The sequence below is a fragment of the Quercus robur genome, chromosome 2 (genome assembly GCF_932294415.1).
Source record: "Quercus robur chromosome 2, dhQueRobu3.1, whole genome shotgun sequence".
Classification (NCBI taxonomy): Eukaryota; Viridiplantae; Streptophyta; class Magnoliopsida; order Fagales; family Fagaceae; genus Quercus; species Quercus robur.
In genome coordinates this window covers 71,443,604-71,460,422 of record NC_065535.1, presented here as the reverse complement: position 1 = coordinate 71,460,422, position 16,819 = coordinate 71,443,604, and the positions used below count along the sequence as shown (strand labels likewise).

The 16,819-nt window shown below is 33.9% G+C and overlaps 1 protein-coding gene across 1 annotated transcript; it reads left to right on the top strand.

The window, feature by feature from the left end:
* The first annotated feature begins 2,713 nt into the window (after positions 1-2,713).
* On the top strand, positions 2,714-12,613 carry LOC126714848 (DNA (cytosine-5)-methyltransferase DRM2-like). The gene is made up of 10 exons (XM_050415238.1): positions 2,714-3,143; positions 4,740-4,785; positions 5,019-5,156; positions 6,374-6,473; positions 6,554-6,600; positions 8,498-8,614; positions 8,929-9,028; positions 10,774-10,865; positions 11,071-11,799; positions 12,046-12,613. The coding sequence occupies exons 2-10, from the start codon at positions 4,783-4,785 to the stop codon at positions 12,475-12,477; spliced, it is 1,758 nt and encodes a 585-aa protein (XP_050271195.1). The 5' UTR covers positions 2,714-3,143; positions 4,740-4,782; the 3' UTR covers positions 12,478-12,613.
* The last annotated feature ends 4,206 nt before the right edge of the window (positions 12,614-16,819 follow it).

Genomic DNA, 16,819 nt, shown 5'->3' with positions numbered 1-16,819 from the left:
CCAATATATATACACATTTACACTTTTATTTTCTGGTACAAAATTTTCAAACAATTCATTTTTATTTTTTATAATTTAATAAGTACAATGTGGAAGAAGAATTTGAATCATGAACATCTATACTAACTGAGTTATAAAACTTTTATGTCTTGACCAAACTTTTTTTTTTCCAAAAAAAAAAAAAATTCCAGCAAACTTTCAACATCTTTATAGTTGGTTATGTTATGTAAGGTGTAATTTTCACTTTAATAACCTATTAATTATCTTAACAAACATATTTTGTCTTTCTTAAAAAAAATTAACGCATATAACAAATAATTACAAGAAGATTCTATTCAATTAATCCATATCTGTATATATTTTTCTTCTTAAATTTTTTTTTATTTTTTTATTTCAACTGGTCATGCGTAAAAGTAAAACGCATCAAGAAGATTTCACTTTGGTGTCTGAATCACCTCAATAGTTTTTGTTCACCAAGCTGTCTGGCATTTATAGAGACATCCTCGTATTGATGATTACAAAGCTATGGTTTGCATCGAACTTTTTGAACAACAGAAGGTTTGTATCGAACTTAAATAAATATAAAATGTAAAAATTACTGTTAATAGTTTATTGAGCCATTTCTCTTCTTTTCTATAAATAAATATTTATATTTGAAAAAAGAGTGTGAATTTTGTGAGGTTTTAAAAATTTATACATCGTAAATAAGTTAAATCAAATGCACACTGATCAAATGTCCTATCCTCTAAAAGTTTGGTGGACAGTAGTGGTGGTGGTGACAGTGACATGCATTGATAATTGGTGAGTGGAAAGTGGAGACCAGCTAAGGAAAATATGTAATTACATTTTTGGGCTTTATTTTCCTAGTGATTTTAATTCAAAAGAAGGGACTCATTTGGGTATTTTAGCTAGAGTCGACCGGTAAAAAACAAGATTGGCTCAAATAAATAGAGAGACACTACAAAATAAGATAAGAGATTGTGGCCAAACATAATCATGTGATTAGATTGTTATTACCAAAGATCATAAAAGCTCTTAAAACAAAACTGTCTCTTTTTCTTTTTGTTCCCCCAAAATTTCAGATGATTTTAAGCAGTCATATTTCACAACAATATTTTAGTTGAGTCTGTTTTTTATAATTATTTTTTATCATTAGTTTAAAATACTAATTGATTTTTGGTGTAGATAAGGATTAAATTTCAAAATTTTTCTGCTTTTTAGTACAGACAGGCATCAATTGCTTTTATTTATTTATTTTTATATTAAAAAAAAAAAAAAAAAAAAAAAAAAAAAAAAACATTGGTAATTCTTGCTTTTGTTTCAAAACTCAAAGAGTCAAAGGGGATATTTAGAGGCAATTATACGTTACCGACCAAGAAGGCAAGAAGGTACGTGGAAGATTTGAAGAATCTTGCTAGGAAAGAAACTGATTTTGTACGTCATAACTAATAATTAAATCATATATTCATATAACTTTCTTTTATAACTTTTATTTTTCCTTCTATCTACAATCATGCTGTTTGAGTTCAAGGCTTTACTGAGACAGCCTTTTTTTGGATAATCTTTACTGAGACAGCTTATTTGATGAAAAACTGAAAAGTAATATATAATTGCAATTGAAGTACTATCGATTTAGTTCAATAATCATACAATATTACAAAACACAATAACGTTATTTGAAACCCGTGAGAGCCTGTCTGCCTATGACATTGGGGGTGGGGGAACGAGGTATACCAACTACGAAATTAAGCTATATGTTTATTTTTTTTTATTCTATTTCAAGTTATAATGATATAAGAAATTTGTGATAAAAAAAAAAAATCATCACCACACTATAAATTTAAAAATTTATTATATTTATATATTAAAAAAAAAGTTAGCAGGTCATATACTTAATTTTTGAGAGATTTTCAATTTATGACGTCCGCTCCTGATAATAGCTATTTATCATTAGACCAAGACACCGATCAGGAGATTGAACCATATATCTCTTATTCAACTATCAGAAATTTTACCATTTAAGCTAACTGAAATCCACTTATATGCTTAATTAAATCATGAATATTATTTGTTTAAAAACCTCAACTTTATGATTAAAGTCCAATATGAAATTTTTTTTTTTTTTTTTTTTGAAGAGCAATATGAAAAATTATTTTGTGGTTAAAAAGCAAAAACGATAAAAGAAGAATGCACTAGAAGATTTAATTACAAAAAAAGAAAAAACAAAAAAGAATTTATTCAGCATATAAAGCATAAATATAATTACTTAAAAATTAAAACTTTCTATTATATCACTTACACATGAATTAATTCAATAAACATATTATTATTATTTTTCCATAAATTTTCCAAATTCATATGTGAACATAATCATGGACTTTTGACTGTAACAGCTCTTTTCCTTTCTCTCTCATCCATATGTGTCAGCTTGCATTAAACAAATATGTGGTAAAGACATTTGGTCCTACTTTCAAGAGTACAAATTTGTCGTACTCGCCCATCCATTCCATTCCTTTCATTCCTATCTTCCTATTATAACTTTAAAAAAATTAAAGAGGAAAAAGAAAATAGCTAATATTTCGTGGGCTCCATATAAAAATAATTATATATTTATGATCATTGCAGTTTCAGCATTTTTCAAACTTTTCACGTTTTTTAAAACGAGAGTCGGAACGAGCGAGTATAAATACTTTTTTCAAAGTAGCGAGTAGAATCAGAATGTACTGACCACAGTATCGCTTAAACCGCAACCCGAGCACCAGATTCCGAACGAAAGGAAAAAAAAGGTCTCACACCACACCACACTACTCGCGCTCCAAAGCCTTCTTCTTCTCAAAAATTCACACACTCTTTTCTCTCTACCTACATCAACAACAGCAACACACACACACACTCTCTCTCTCTCCTAGATTTTCTCGCTCTAGATTAAATTTTTTTTTTTTTTGCATGTAGCTTGGTGTTCTTTCTCTGACCAAAATTTTCTTTTGTGGTTTTTACCCAAAAAAGAAAAAAAAAAGAAGTTTGGTTCAAATTTTAACTGAACCATGGAGGTTTTTACAGAGGCTTTGTAGTAGTACATTATTGTTTTTACCGGAAGTAGCTTCAGAATCAGAGAGGGTTTCTTGCTTTCTCGTCTGGGAGAGGTAAATTTTCTTAACCGTTATTCTTGGAAGTAAGATTTTCGGTTTTTTTTTTATTTATTTATTTTTGTTGATAATTAGAGATGTTAACTTTTAAGCATGTTTGTTATTCTCTGTTTGGTTGCCAAGAAATGGAAAGATTGTATTTCTTTTGTTTTGTGGTTTTTGGATTTTTTGTGTTTTGAATTTGGGGGAAAGAGAATGTCTTGGACTGTACGATTCACTTGAAAGTGGGGTTTTCATTTCATTGAATTTTAAACTACATGCAGAATAGGAGGGGGGTTCTGGGATTCTCTCTTTTTTCTTGGAAATGAGTTTCTCAGATTTTTCTTAGCAAATAAACGGATGTGTTAGGTTTATTTTGCTGAATATTGTGGCGGATAATTGTTTTTTGGTGCAAAACAAAGAGGTTGGGATATTGAAAATTAGGGTTTTATGTTGTTCCAAGTCTTCAAGAGGGTTTTGGAACATTTGGGAAATAAATTGTGAAAAGAAATGCTAGGGACACCCCATTCTTGCACCTTGCTTATGTGTCAACTCTTGATTGGATTTCAGCTTTTTCAAGTACATGTGCTGGACCCATGGGAAAGTGTTGGAATCCAATCAAAAGTTGACACGTAAACAGGGCGTGGATTTGGGGTGTGGAAATGGGTGTGTCCCTAGCATTTCTCAAATTGTGAGGCTCTAGTTAGGGATCTATATGATTGATAAGGGTTAATTTAGTCACATTTTTTCTTCGGGCTGTGTTTGGCGAGGTTTGTAATTGGTTTTGGATAAGGCATTGAGTAGTCAATGTATGAGCAAAGGATGTATCGAGTCGTTGTATGAACAAATGACTGAGTTTACCTCTAAACTGGGTTGGAGAGAATTCCTCCAAACCACTACGTGGACCATTCACACAATCTTCTAGTCACATATCCTATTTAATGAGTCATGTTATTTAACACACCTGGATGGTTTTATGAATCACCACATAATGGGTTGGAAGAGATTCCTCAAAACTGGTTTGGAGGAAAATGTGTACATGAGCAAATGTTATATTTGAGAGAGGTTGGTTGATTGCAAATCAATGCCGTTGAGTTCACATAGGAGATTAGAGATCTGATAGATTCGTTTTAAGTGGTCTTAACATTAATAAATTCATGCTTGACCTGATTATTGGTGTGATTAGCATCTGAAGTTCTGCGTTCTGTGTTAAGAATATACAACTGATTCTATGCGTTATCAGTGAATTGGTTATGATGGTTTGTACTCTGTAAGATATTGATCAAATTTGACCAAAAGATTTTGGTCAAATTGTTTTGGACTAAAAACTGATGGCCCCACTTGATTTGATAAGTTCTAGCGTATATTTGAACAAAAAAAATGTTGATATTTCAAAGTTATGTGATCATCCTAACATCTCACCTCATAAATTTATTATGGGACTTGAGTATTATCCTGGCTCCTGATCTACTATTAGCAAACAGCTTATATAAGTCATAAGGTGCATAATGTAAACTTTTGGAATTTAATATTTGTCATTACTTCTGTAATGATTTATTGCACGATAATATGCCTCTATTTGGTACTTATTTCCTTATTTGTATTCCTGAACAGCTTGGAAACCTCAACTTTGCACAAAGCTAGAGATTACAGAGAAATGGTACTGTTTGTTATTCATTATAGCTTTATGTTTGTTAATAGATATAATTTTGGTATCATTTTACTTTCATAATAATTCTTTTTTTTTTTAACAAACGAAAATGGCTTGAATGACCAGTAAATAACTAAATATTAGGGAAAACAAAACCGATTTGGTTATCTATATATTTCTGCCAACTGTGATTTCAATTCAATACATCATGCATGTCTGTGTTTTTGTTTATACTTGAGCAGGATGGGGATGCTTCTGGTGTTGAGGGTGACAACTGTGACTGGAACAGTGAAGACGAGCGGGAAATTGATGACTTCTCTTTATCTTCTTCTTCAAGTTTGACACCTCCAAATGACGAAACTGTTACTGGCTCTGGGGAGGTAAATAGCAGCCTATTCTGAATTTCCTTATTGTTTTCAACATTCAAAATATTTATATACAGGCGTTGAAATTAGTAGCAAAAGGGTTCCAGTTATTAAATTTTATGGTTTAATTATGAAGATGGCTTGAGATGGAAGACTTCATATTTGTTAGTATCATGGAAATATTCAAATGTGAATTTGAGGCATCTGGTGGATATTAAATCAAGGAATGATATACAAAAGAAATGAGATACTGATTTCTGGTCAAGTGTCATGCATATACTTAATATTGTTAAAAAAGAAATGCCCAATTCTTATTGAAAATATTTCTCTCCTGAACCAGCTTCTGAAAAATTTTGTATGTACTTGTTCATATGGTTTTATCATCCATCTTTAGATAGTAATTTAACCAGATTATGCATTTTTAATTTCATTAGTCAGTTTATTGATGGATGTTCCTGGTTAATGCATTTCTCCAACAATTTAAACAAAACAAAAAAAAGGAAAAGGAAAAAAAAGAACATGTTTAACCAAAATGGTTCAAGTAACTTAACAGATAGATGTGGTAGATATCTAAGCATATAATTTAATTGGTTATCCAAGATTAAGTGTGACTGTCAATGTTGTCTCTTGAGGTTCATTCTTGTTAAGCATATGTTTTATTGTACTAAGCTTAAGGATTTTCCCTAGATCATAAAAATCTTTAGCATCTATAGGTATTCCATTTGTCGTCTAGTCTTGGAGGGATATCACAAAATTCTATCTCTTCTTGTTTAAATGCCCTCTCATAATTCATAATATACAAAAGGATTACCCTATGTTCTTTTCCATAAGGAAACCAACATCTCTGTTGCTTGAATTCATATTGTGGAATTTATGAAGATTTTCCATGCATTTATTTACTTTGTAGGGTACCTTGTTGCATTTCTATTGAGCTGCATAGACTTGTTGGCTTCCGATAATATGTTAATCCAGCCGGTTATTATTTTTACTTTTCATCATCCATAAGAATGCATATGCATATGTTATATGTTCCCTTCTGAGATAATTATTTATGCCTCATTTATTCATAATAAATACTTCCTTCTGGTTAGCTTCAACCACATGCAATGATTTTATACAAAATTGCTTACTACTAAAATACTATATTCATTCATTTATGTGCACAAGAAGATTTATGTAGAAATACAGATTGTTCATTAAATAACTATTTATCTTTGTTTTTATGTCTCAAGGCAAGCTCATCTGCTGGTTCCTCCAACTCCAAATTATTTGATAAGTTCATAGGGATGGGCTTTACTGAAAAGATGGTTGCAAAAGCAATTCAGGAAAATGGTATAAGCTCTATCTTACTTTTGTGCACATGTTTTTAACTTATAAGCATTATAAATAACCCTTCTCTGATGAATATCCAGGAGAGGACAATACAGATTCAATTCTAAATACACTCCTTACATACTCGGTGAGTTAGTGATGCAGGGAGTACAATTAAAATTATTTTTGAATTGATTATTTTTATTTTGTACTTATTTGAGATACCTGATCTCATATTTGAATTTTTTAATTGAATTTGTGCTTTAATGCTATTGAGGATTTTTTTCAATGCAACGTAATTGTGTCTTGATGTAACCTTGAAGCCATTAAAAACAACCTTTAGGAATTGTTTGAGACAGTACAATTTGAATATAAAATCTCCGAGTTAAGAGTTTTCTCTAAAGCTTGGTTGTGAAGCCTAGGATTTTCTTCCCTCCCACCCCTCCCCTTTTTTATTTCTTATTGATGCAAACCCATTTTATAGCGTACTCCAAGTCTTTGTCATAGCCCAAAACTGTGAAAACCACCACTGAACCCACACCCCCACTGTCAAGATAAGGTTGTATAATTTATTCCACCCATTGATATGATCATTCTAAATGAATTTAATACAGTGGGACAAAAAGCTTCTTTGGTTTTAGTACAACTTCAAGAGTTTTTGCAAGTGTTAATTGCAATAGTTCTTATCATAAGTGTTTCAAATTTGAGGTCTTCACCAACCAAGGAGTGATGCGGGGAGTACAACCAAAATTATTTTAGATTTTTACTCATTTTATACATGATATCAGTTATTAATTATTGAATTCAAATTTGGGCTTCAATATTGTTGAGGATTTAATGGGATGTAATTGTGACTTTATGTAATCCTTGAAGCCCTAAAAATGAGGCTGGGGGTGGGGGGAGAATCTGCTATAGGTATAGTTTGAGACAATTTTGAATTAAAAAAAAAGAAAAAGTTAAAGAGTTTTCTCTATAGCTTCGGTGATTCCAAGCACCCATAGGTGGTGTAGCCTAAGATTTTCTTTTTCTCATTTTAATTCTTATTCATGCAAACCCATTTTGCATCACTTATTAATAGCTTCCTAATTCTCAGATGATGTAGTTGCTACTTTTGTCTTGGCTACATAGTACCATGTTATTCCCTGTTCTCTTCATGCAGATTCTATGTCTATGAACTAGACGATATTGTTTAACTCAAAATGCATTTTTTTAAGTAATAAATTAAATAAATATTTTTATTATATTATTTTTGTATAAATATTAAAATATGTGTATGTATTATTCTTTATAACTAAATAATATAAAATAAAAATTACATAAGTAAGTTCTTTTTTTTTTTTGGTTTTGGAATCTGCACTTGAAGTGACCAAAAAAAATTATTAATAAGTACATTTACAATAATGAAGCAAATTGAGAAAGAATTGATAAAACATATAAAGTACAATTGACTTCAACTATATGAAAGGTCCATCTCTACTATTAATAAAGAATTCCCAGATTTTTTTGGGACTTATCTTGCTTGTTACAAGCATATTTATTCTAGAAATTATCACAAACTGCCAATGTGCTCTAGCTCAATTAGCATTTCCTCCCCTTAAGAAGTTTTAGGTAGAGGATGACGTTGTGGATTTAGGACCCAGGTGCATGTATAACTTACCAATAAAAAAAATGGAAATTATCACAAACCCAACTCAGTAACCTGGTATTTTTGGACTCTTTAAAACTTGGGGATCATCTTTTCGAGAGAGGGGAGAGTGGGGAACCGTAAATATGGATGGTATTCACTTGTAAACTGTTCCAAGACTTACTTACGTTGTGCTCATTCCCTATCTGGTTTGAGTGGCCTAATAAATTGTCTATCACATTGGACTGAAAATTCTTTTCTATGGCTTAATGATTGGCTACCTTGTTAGACCAGAATTTATTGTCTGTGGTCTGGCATATGATTCTATTGTGAACATCCTAGTGCTTCACCGTTCACAACTTGAATTAATCTGCCATTTGGGGTTATCTATTTCTGACCTTTATATTAATTATTTTTGCAGACTCTTGAAACATCTCCTCAAGAACAGCAACATATTGATTCTGATAATTACTCTTTGGATTGCGATGGGAGCTTTCTGGATGGTTTCTCTGATGTTGACAGTTGGTCTGACAATGAGGTAGAGATTTTTTATTTTTTATTTTTTTGGGCTAAACTAATTACTTAGATGATGTTTACTGTATGGACTTTTGAACCAATTTTCATCTAATATACCCTTCTGCAAATATGAGCCCACCAGCAACTCTTTATTATGCATGGCTTACTAGTGGTTCTTGTCTTCCTACCCACCTAGATGGAAATATAATTCTGCAATATTGTTGAAAGTTGTGCAATCATTGATGCACATACGAGGGACATGTAGGATCATGACAATTGCAATTACGTTTTTTTTTTTTGCTGATAATATGCATATACATTGGATCTATCTTGCAGGAAATCACAAATACTGTGTTTGATGAGGATAATAAATTGTCATCCTTAATGAGTATGGGGTACACAAGAGATGAGGCTTCAATAGCAATGGAGAGATGTGGTGCGTATTTCAGTGTTATGCATATTTTGAAATGGTTTAGTTTTTTACTCACTTTTGTCCATGATCATGTCATATCTTGTGAAGATCTAAGGTTTAGTTTCCCACACCCCAACTACGACCCCTAGTGGGGAAAAATTCTTAAGAAGATTTAAGATTTGGGTTTTTTACACCCTAACAGCCCTGGAAAATTAAAACAAAGGATCTAGCTGTGTCAGTCAAGTACTCTAGCTATGCTGCATTGCTGCTTGTATTTTATCAATGCTCATTTTGCATCATCCATATCTCACATGACAAGGTATTGGTTGGAGTGTTTAAATTTTTCATCATTTATATTGGTCATTGACACTTTGTTTGGGAGTTCATAAAGGAATGGAATGAGTAAATCATAAAGGAATGGAATAGAATAGAATAGAATGCATTTAAGTAACAGAAAGGAATGGAAAAGAAAGGAATGAAGTAACATTGTTTAGAGGTTTTAAAATAAAGGGATTCAAAGGAATGAGGGGTAAGTAACCTTGTTTGGGAGTAATATAGAGGGAAATGAATGAAATCATTTAATCACAATATTAATATTAGACCCTGGTTTTAAAATGAAGGGCTGAATATATAAGGGTATTTGGGAGTTTTAGTGAAATTTTATTAAACCTCATTCCATTCTCTATGATTCCTCTCAATTTTGGGAGAAATGAAAATTTGAGGTTTTGAGGAAATAAAGAGAAACGAGTGTTTCCTTCTATTCATTTTATTCCCTCTCACTTAAACTTCCAAATAAGGGAATGAACCTTTCCATTCCCTCTATTTAAACTCCCAAACAAGGGTAAGGAAGGAATATTCTAAAATTATTTTTTTCATTCCTTTCTCTCCTCTGATCCTCCCTACAACCTATGAAGGTTTCAGTTTCAAGGTATCTTTGTTGCATATCACTCTTCTAGTTTTATTTTTACTGAGAAGCTCTATGTAATACTTCTGGGATGATGCATGCCTTTGCTGAGTAAAAGCTTTATTTGAATAGAGTGCTTTTTGAGTGAAAAAGTGTGTATAAACCCTTGACAGTTGTTATGGCAACCATACTTCCATTTTACCCCCCTTTTTAAAGAATTTTAATGTAATAAAAAATGTTTTAGGATCCTAATTAGTCTATCTGGATTCATAGCCGACCTCAATGTTTTGAGATTAAAACTTGGTTTTTGTAATAAAAAAGGTTTGAAAGAACACCAAAAGGAAGTGTTGTGCAAGAACATAGGTGGTGTTCAAATGGAATCTCCCAAAAATACAAAGTAAATGAAAAATTTTATTTTTATTTTCATTTTCTTGTTAGTCTTTGAGGCAGCAATTCAAATATTTTGGTAACATGACTAGATTAGGTTTAGTTTTGGGAAATAGGCAACGGTGAGAGTACTTAGAGAAAAGAAAAGTATTTTGCAGATGGTAAAATCTATCTCTATGTATAAAAGATAAATTTCATGTGGGATGGGATTGGGAGAAGTTGCGCAGGGCTGGTCTAGGTGAGGTGGGACATTTTTCCATCTTTATCCGAGTTTACTCAGTGACCTTGGTTTCTAGGTGGTATTATCCATAATAATGATAATATATATGTACTTCTATGGCTCCTTCTCCTCAGTCTTCTTTAGTGGCTATCTTAGTTGACTGTGCAAAAAGCTTCTTCAATCTCTTGTTATTATATCAGAATGTGCTTCTGCTGTTTCTTTTGTCCTTGGCCTTATTATGCCCTCCAAACACTTCAGGTCTCAACGCATCGCTTGTGGAGTTGACAGATTTTATCTGTGCTGCTCAAATCTCTAAGGTAGAGGATGCTCATCTGCCTGTTGAAGAAAAGGTAATTAATTTGACTATTTTAAGTGGTTATAAATTCAACCACCAAAAAAACAAATTGAACTTAAAGCTTTGTAATTATTTTTATATGTTTAGTTTGTTTTCCTGTATAAATGGAGTATTGAACCATAGTTTTTTCTACTGATTCTATTTATACCATGTTGAATATCAAGAGTCAAAGGTGATTTTTTTTTCATCTATTTTCACAGCCGAGGCCTAAGCTTCCATGCATAGTTTCCGCTAAGCTCAAGAAAAGAAAACAGTATGATTATGAGATGTGGAAAAGAAAAAAGCAGGCGCACCTTGATGATGATGAAACAATTCGTCTCCCGAATCCAATGATTGGATTTGGTGTCCCTAATGAATCACACCCTACAATTCATAGAACACTCCCAGAGGCAGCTATTGGACCTCCCTATTTCTATTATGAGAATGTGGCGCTTGCTCCTAAAGGCGTTTGGACCACTATTTCACGGTTCCTATATGACGTGGAGCCAGAATTTGTTGATTCAAAATATTTTTGTGCTTCTGCTAGGAAAAGGGGCTATGTTCACAATCTTCCAATCCAAAACAGGTTTCCTCTCCTTCCACTTCCACCACACACCATTCATGAGGCATTACCCTTAACAAGGAAATGGTGGCCTTCATGGGATGAGAGAACAAAGTTGAATTGCTTACAAACTTGTATTGGTAGTGCAAAACTGACAGAGAGGATCCGAAAGGCACTTGAAGACTATGATGGTGAACCACCTCTAAGAGTTCAAAAGTATGTACTTGATGAATGTCGAAAATGGAATCTGGTCTGGGTTGGGAGGAATAAGGTTGCCCCACTTGAACCTGATGAAGTAGAAATGCTTTTGGGGTTCCCAAGGAACCACACAAGGGGAGGTGGAATAAGTCGAACTGATAGATATAAATCACTTGGTAATTCATTCCAGGTGGGAATTTGTTGCCATCTCTTTATTATTCCTTTTTTAAGATGGGTCAATAATACATGAAATAATCATGAATATCTTGAAATGTTGCATGATTTCAAAATATTTGTAGAATGTTAGCTATTTTATACCAGAAATGCTTGTTAATTAATTTTCTCCTTGAATTTTTTCCAATTTTGAGTGGTTCTTTGCTTGAGAATATCCCTGGGAATTGTAAGTCACTTAGGCTGTTGGATAAATTATTTTCAGGTTGACACAGTAGCATACCATCTCTCAGTCTTGAAAGACATGTTCCCAGGAGGCATCAATCTTCTCTCTCTTTTCTCTGGGATAGGTGGTGCAGAAGTAGCCCTACATCGACTTGGTATCCCTTTGAAGAATGTTGTGTCGGTTGAGATTTCAGAAGTAAATAGAAATATTGTCAGGAGTTGGTGGGAGCAAACAAACCAGAAAGGGAATTTGATTGACCTTGCAGATGTGCAGCAGCTAAATGGTGACCGGTTGGAGCAGTTGATGAACTCATTTGGTGGATTTGATCTTGTAGTTGGTGGGAGCCCATGTAATAATCTTGCAGGTAGCAACAGGCATCATCGAGATGGACTTGAGGGTAAAGAGTCTGCACTCTTCTATGATTACTTTCGTATTCTAGACTTGGTCAAGAATTGGTCAAATGTATCATGACAAAAAATCAATGAATTTTTTGTAAAGGGGCTTTCTCTCTTAAGTTAAACATGACCTGCCAAAATCTTTTTAAGCTTCTGATTGTTTCAATGGAAGGAATTATTAGTAAAGGAAGGTAAAAGTTATTGACCGGATATCTCTCCATGTTTGTGATGCTGGTCCAGTATTCTGTTGGAGTAAGCATTCTCTTTAATGACATCTTACCAACATGAAGTGTCCTCTCAACATTTTGAGGATCATAGCACTTCGTTGTAGTAAAATTTATTTTCTTATGCTGTGAATATGTTGGAATTGCGTGATAAATCTGATGCTGGGCAGGGGCATTCAAAGAATGAATGGTCAAATCTGAAACAATTTGAATTCAGGACCTCTCGCACCCGTAGCAAGGATTGCACCTTTTCCCCCAAACGATTAGCCCTGCTGAGAATCTCTAGAACCATTTTTGTCAAAACAAAGGTTATCTATGTAATTCTGTACTTGCAAGAAATTGCAGTAATTACATTGAGGGGACAGCAATTTTCACCTTAACTTAATGTGGTTTGACTATTACTTTCACATAGATTGTCTATCACTTTTACATGAATACACTACTTTTTCTCCGCTACTCATAGTCATATTAGGTTGTGATAAAAGTTTTAACGCAATAGAATTGTCCGTAAATTTTCTCAATCGCATTTCAGCACGGCATTCTGCCTAAGCTGATAAAATCCTATGAGAAAGAAGTGCTGCTGATCTCATACTCCGATACTATCAGATATTATTGTCCCCGTTTTTTGTGGTAAGGTAGAGTGGAGTTAATGAAAGAATGTTCCTTAGTAGAGTCCATGGTTCCCAAGATTTGTTTTGCATAGCATGTTTGTTTCTTGTTTGTCTAGATTTGCCAGGCAGCAAGGGGTAAATAAAACAACTCTCAAAGGTAAACGAAGTGAGAGTCAGGTTACTTGTTGGGAGCTGATCATATACTCTTTTTTTACTCTTTCCCTCTTGAGAGGATATGAAAAAGTTGAGAAATTATGGATTCCAATTTCTTTCACATGTTGGCAATAAGTGGACAATCATCATTTGGGACAATTACCTCTATTGGCACATTTGTGGGTACAATTTATATTTGACTCATAATGGTGAATGGGCCTATTATGCTTAGTAGTTCAAGAATCATGATAGACAACAACCATGAAGACCGATTAATTGTTGAGGGTACAAAGCATGAATTGCCTTCACCTACGACCTTCAAACATTGTTATAAGGGGAAAAAGAAAATGTTATTAGAACTTCACCAATTTTTTTTTTTAATTTAAAAAATAAAAAAGGGAAAAGCAAAGAAAAGAAAGAAAGTGAGTGGATGGGAAAGGGGGAGTATTGTGATTTTTTATTATTTGGTTGGGGTGAATAGGAAGAGGGAAAAAAAAGTGGCTGGAGTATTTAAACAAAATGGAATGGAAATTGTCTTCAAAAATGGAATGGAAATTGACATTTAAAATAAAATTACAAAATTACCTATCCACTTTTTTATCTTTCACTTTATAATAAGTATATATAATAGAAGATTATTATCCATCTTTAAACTTTTTTTATTTTTATCCTCCTAAGTTCCAACTAAGCATAACCTAAGTGTTCTAGAAACAATGGTGTGACATTTTGATAAAAGTGGCATTAGGATAGTATAAATTATATGTGTTTAGCTTACCCAAAAAAAAATATATATATATATGTGTTTACAATCTAATGTGTAACTTTTAAACATAAAAAAAAAAAAAAAAAAAAAAAAAAAAAAAAAGTATTTATTATGCCGTCAAAACATGGCATCAATTACATAAATTACTTCTTTCTCAAAAAAAAAAAAAAAAAAATTACTAAGTCAGTTTGAAATCAAAATTGATCACTAACAGGGTTTTTTGTGGCCCTTGTTATCTAGGTAGTATTCCCTAATATTATTTTTATATAGTATTTTTAGGGTTTGGTTTACCTCCAGTACTTTTTTAATTGAATATATCATTTTATTTTAAATGTACCATGGTGTAGGGGCCTTGTTTGTGTATTGTGTGTTGGGCTGGGCTGCCTCCTGCGGTAATGGGGCCCGAATGTTTCTGAGTAAAGGAGTTGGGGCCAGTCCAATTGTAACTCACCTTGGGCCGGTTTGTGCACAAACTTATGCCTTGTCTGCCAGGAGTAGGCTTACGGCAAGCAAAACTGTTTCAGATGAGTTACGGCAAGCAGATATAATGATAATAGCTAAAACAGAGTACTCTGACTATTTAAATAAATGACTATGTAATCCCTACTTATAAAGCATGATTACAGTCATGATAATGTTATTCACAGATAAAGTAAAGGAGACAGAAAATAATATGAACTAATTAAGAATAGGCATAAATCAAGTTTTAAGTTTAGTCTGCTGAAGCAAAACCAAAGAGGGGAGAACGCCTCTTCTTAATGCAAATAATCTCCCAAGAAAAGATCCTGTCGTGGGGATTAATGGCTTTGAGGGAGTCGGACCTGAATGGTTATTGCCCAAAAGGAGTCTTTGTTACGTTTTGGAAGAGAGCAGGATTTGAAGGGGGAGAGAGGGAAACCGACCTACTGGTGCATGCCCCTTGAACTATCTCTTTTTTTTCCTCACTTTCCTCTCTTTTCTTCTTTATTTTCTTTCTTATCTTTTTTCTTTTCTTTTACTTTGCTTTTCTTTTTTACTCCGTGAATACTCTGTTTTTCGGTCCTTTCCTCAGGGCACGGCAAGGGCCCTTTTATAGTGCCTGTCGTGACCAATGTTTTACCACTTTGTCCTTTAACCACCTTTGTCTGGTCTGGGCATACTTGCCGACCACCAAGTCTGTGTGATATTTACCCTTGCCAGACAAAGGCAGGTTTGTTTCGTTCCTCAGTTCACCGTAGCACTCTTACCTGCCACGGCATAAATGCTTTCTCTCTCTTTCCCTCAAGGCATGCACCCAACGGTTCCCCCCTCAACCTTGCCTCTTTTGGGTGGTCTGTCATCCCAGCAAGACGTACCTCCTAAAAGGGCTTGGGCAGGAATCGTAAAATAGATCTTTTCCCCTCTCCCCACCACCAAACCATACCCCCTTTACCTTTTACCTTTAGCCCATGGCCCCACCACGTCCTATATTGGCTAGGTACAGGCTGGTGGTGCCTGGGCCTTGCGCGTGCTTCCCTTTCAGATATGTTCAAAAGTCTGCCTGTTGCTCATGCATTTGCCGTGATCTGGAGACTCCCCATCTGTGTTTTCTGACCTTTTATGTGGGCTTTTCTTTGGTTTCCCGCTCCATTCAAAAGCTAGGCTTTGTCTGGTGATGGGCCTTACATTTCCTTGGTTCACTCTTGATTTTCTTTATTTCCTGCAACGTTGAACTGTTATTCCTGCCGTAATAACTTAATCCTGCTGGACTTCTTTTGGGCCAGCCGCTTATTCCTTTTCTTAGTGGCTTGTCACGGGCACTGTTTTGCTTTTACTTATGGGCTCCTATGTCCCTTTAGGCTTTCCTTTGGGCATCCACGGCCCGATTGCTTTCTTTGAGTTTCCTCGGCCCGTTTGCTAATTCCACACTCCCATGGACTTTTTACTAACTTCATTGGGCTTCCCCGGCCCAATAACCTTATTCTTATCCTTGGGGTTCATGAGCCTGCCATAAACCCCTTACTCTCTTAGTTTGCATTGCCTTGGGCCTATGGCGGCCCTTTCTCGCTTTTCTACCTCATACACTGCCCATGTGATGCTATTTCTTTATTTCCTGACTTCTTTAAACCCGCTTGCCTCTTCAAGACCCATTTGTTTATTTGTTGGGCTTGTGATCCATTATTCCTGCCGCTTGGGCCTAATGGGTTTTTGCTATCTATTTTGTCAATTCTTTGTTGCCCTCATTATTAGGCTTTATTTCTGTCTGCCTAGGCTTCCACAAATGGCCCTTAACACATGGCAAGTAGTAATAGGTTTTAATCTCCACTTTTTATTTTGTTAGTAGATAATGTGGCAGTTTCTTATTAAAACAATAAGAGATTTCAGTTAAAAAAAGTACTGGAGATAAGTCAAATCCATATTTTGAATGCATTTTTTAAGTGAGTAGGATTTGGACATCGAACCTCTCTATGGAAAACACTGGTTATACATCTTATGGGGGTGTAGTATACACAATTATGCTATTCATTTGTACGAAAATTTTGTGCATTTACACCTCCAGCTTACTCTCTCCTAGAAAGGAAAGAAGATACATAGTAATGCCAGTTATTCATTTTGCTTTTGATATTATTTTTAGTATTTTTCCTTTTTCCTTTTGATATTAGATTATAAATTGAATATTTTGTGGCCTTTGTGATCTTACTAATATAT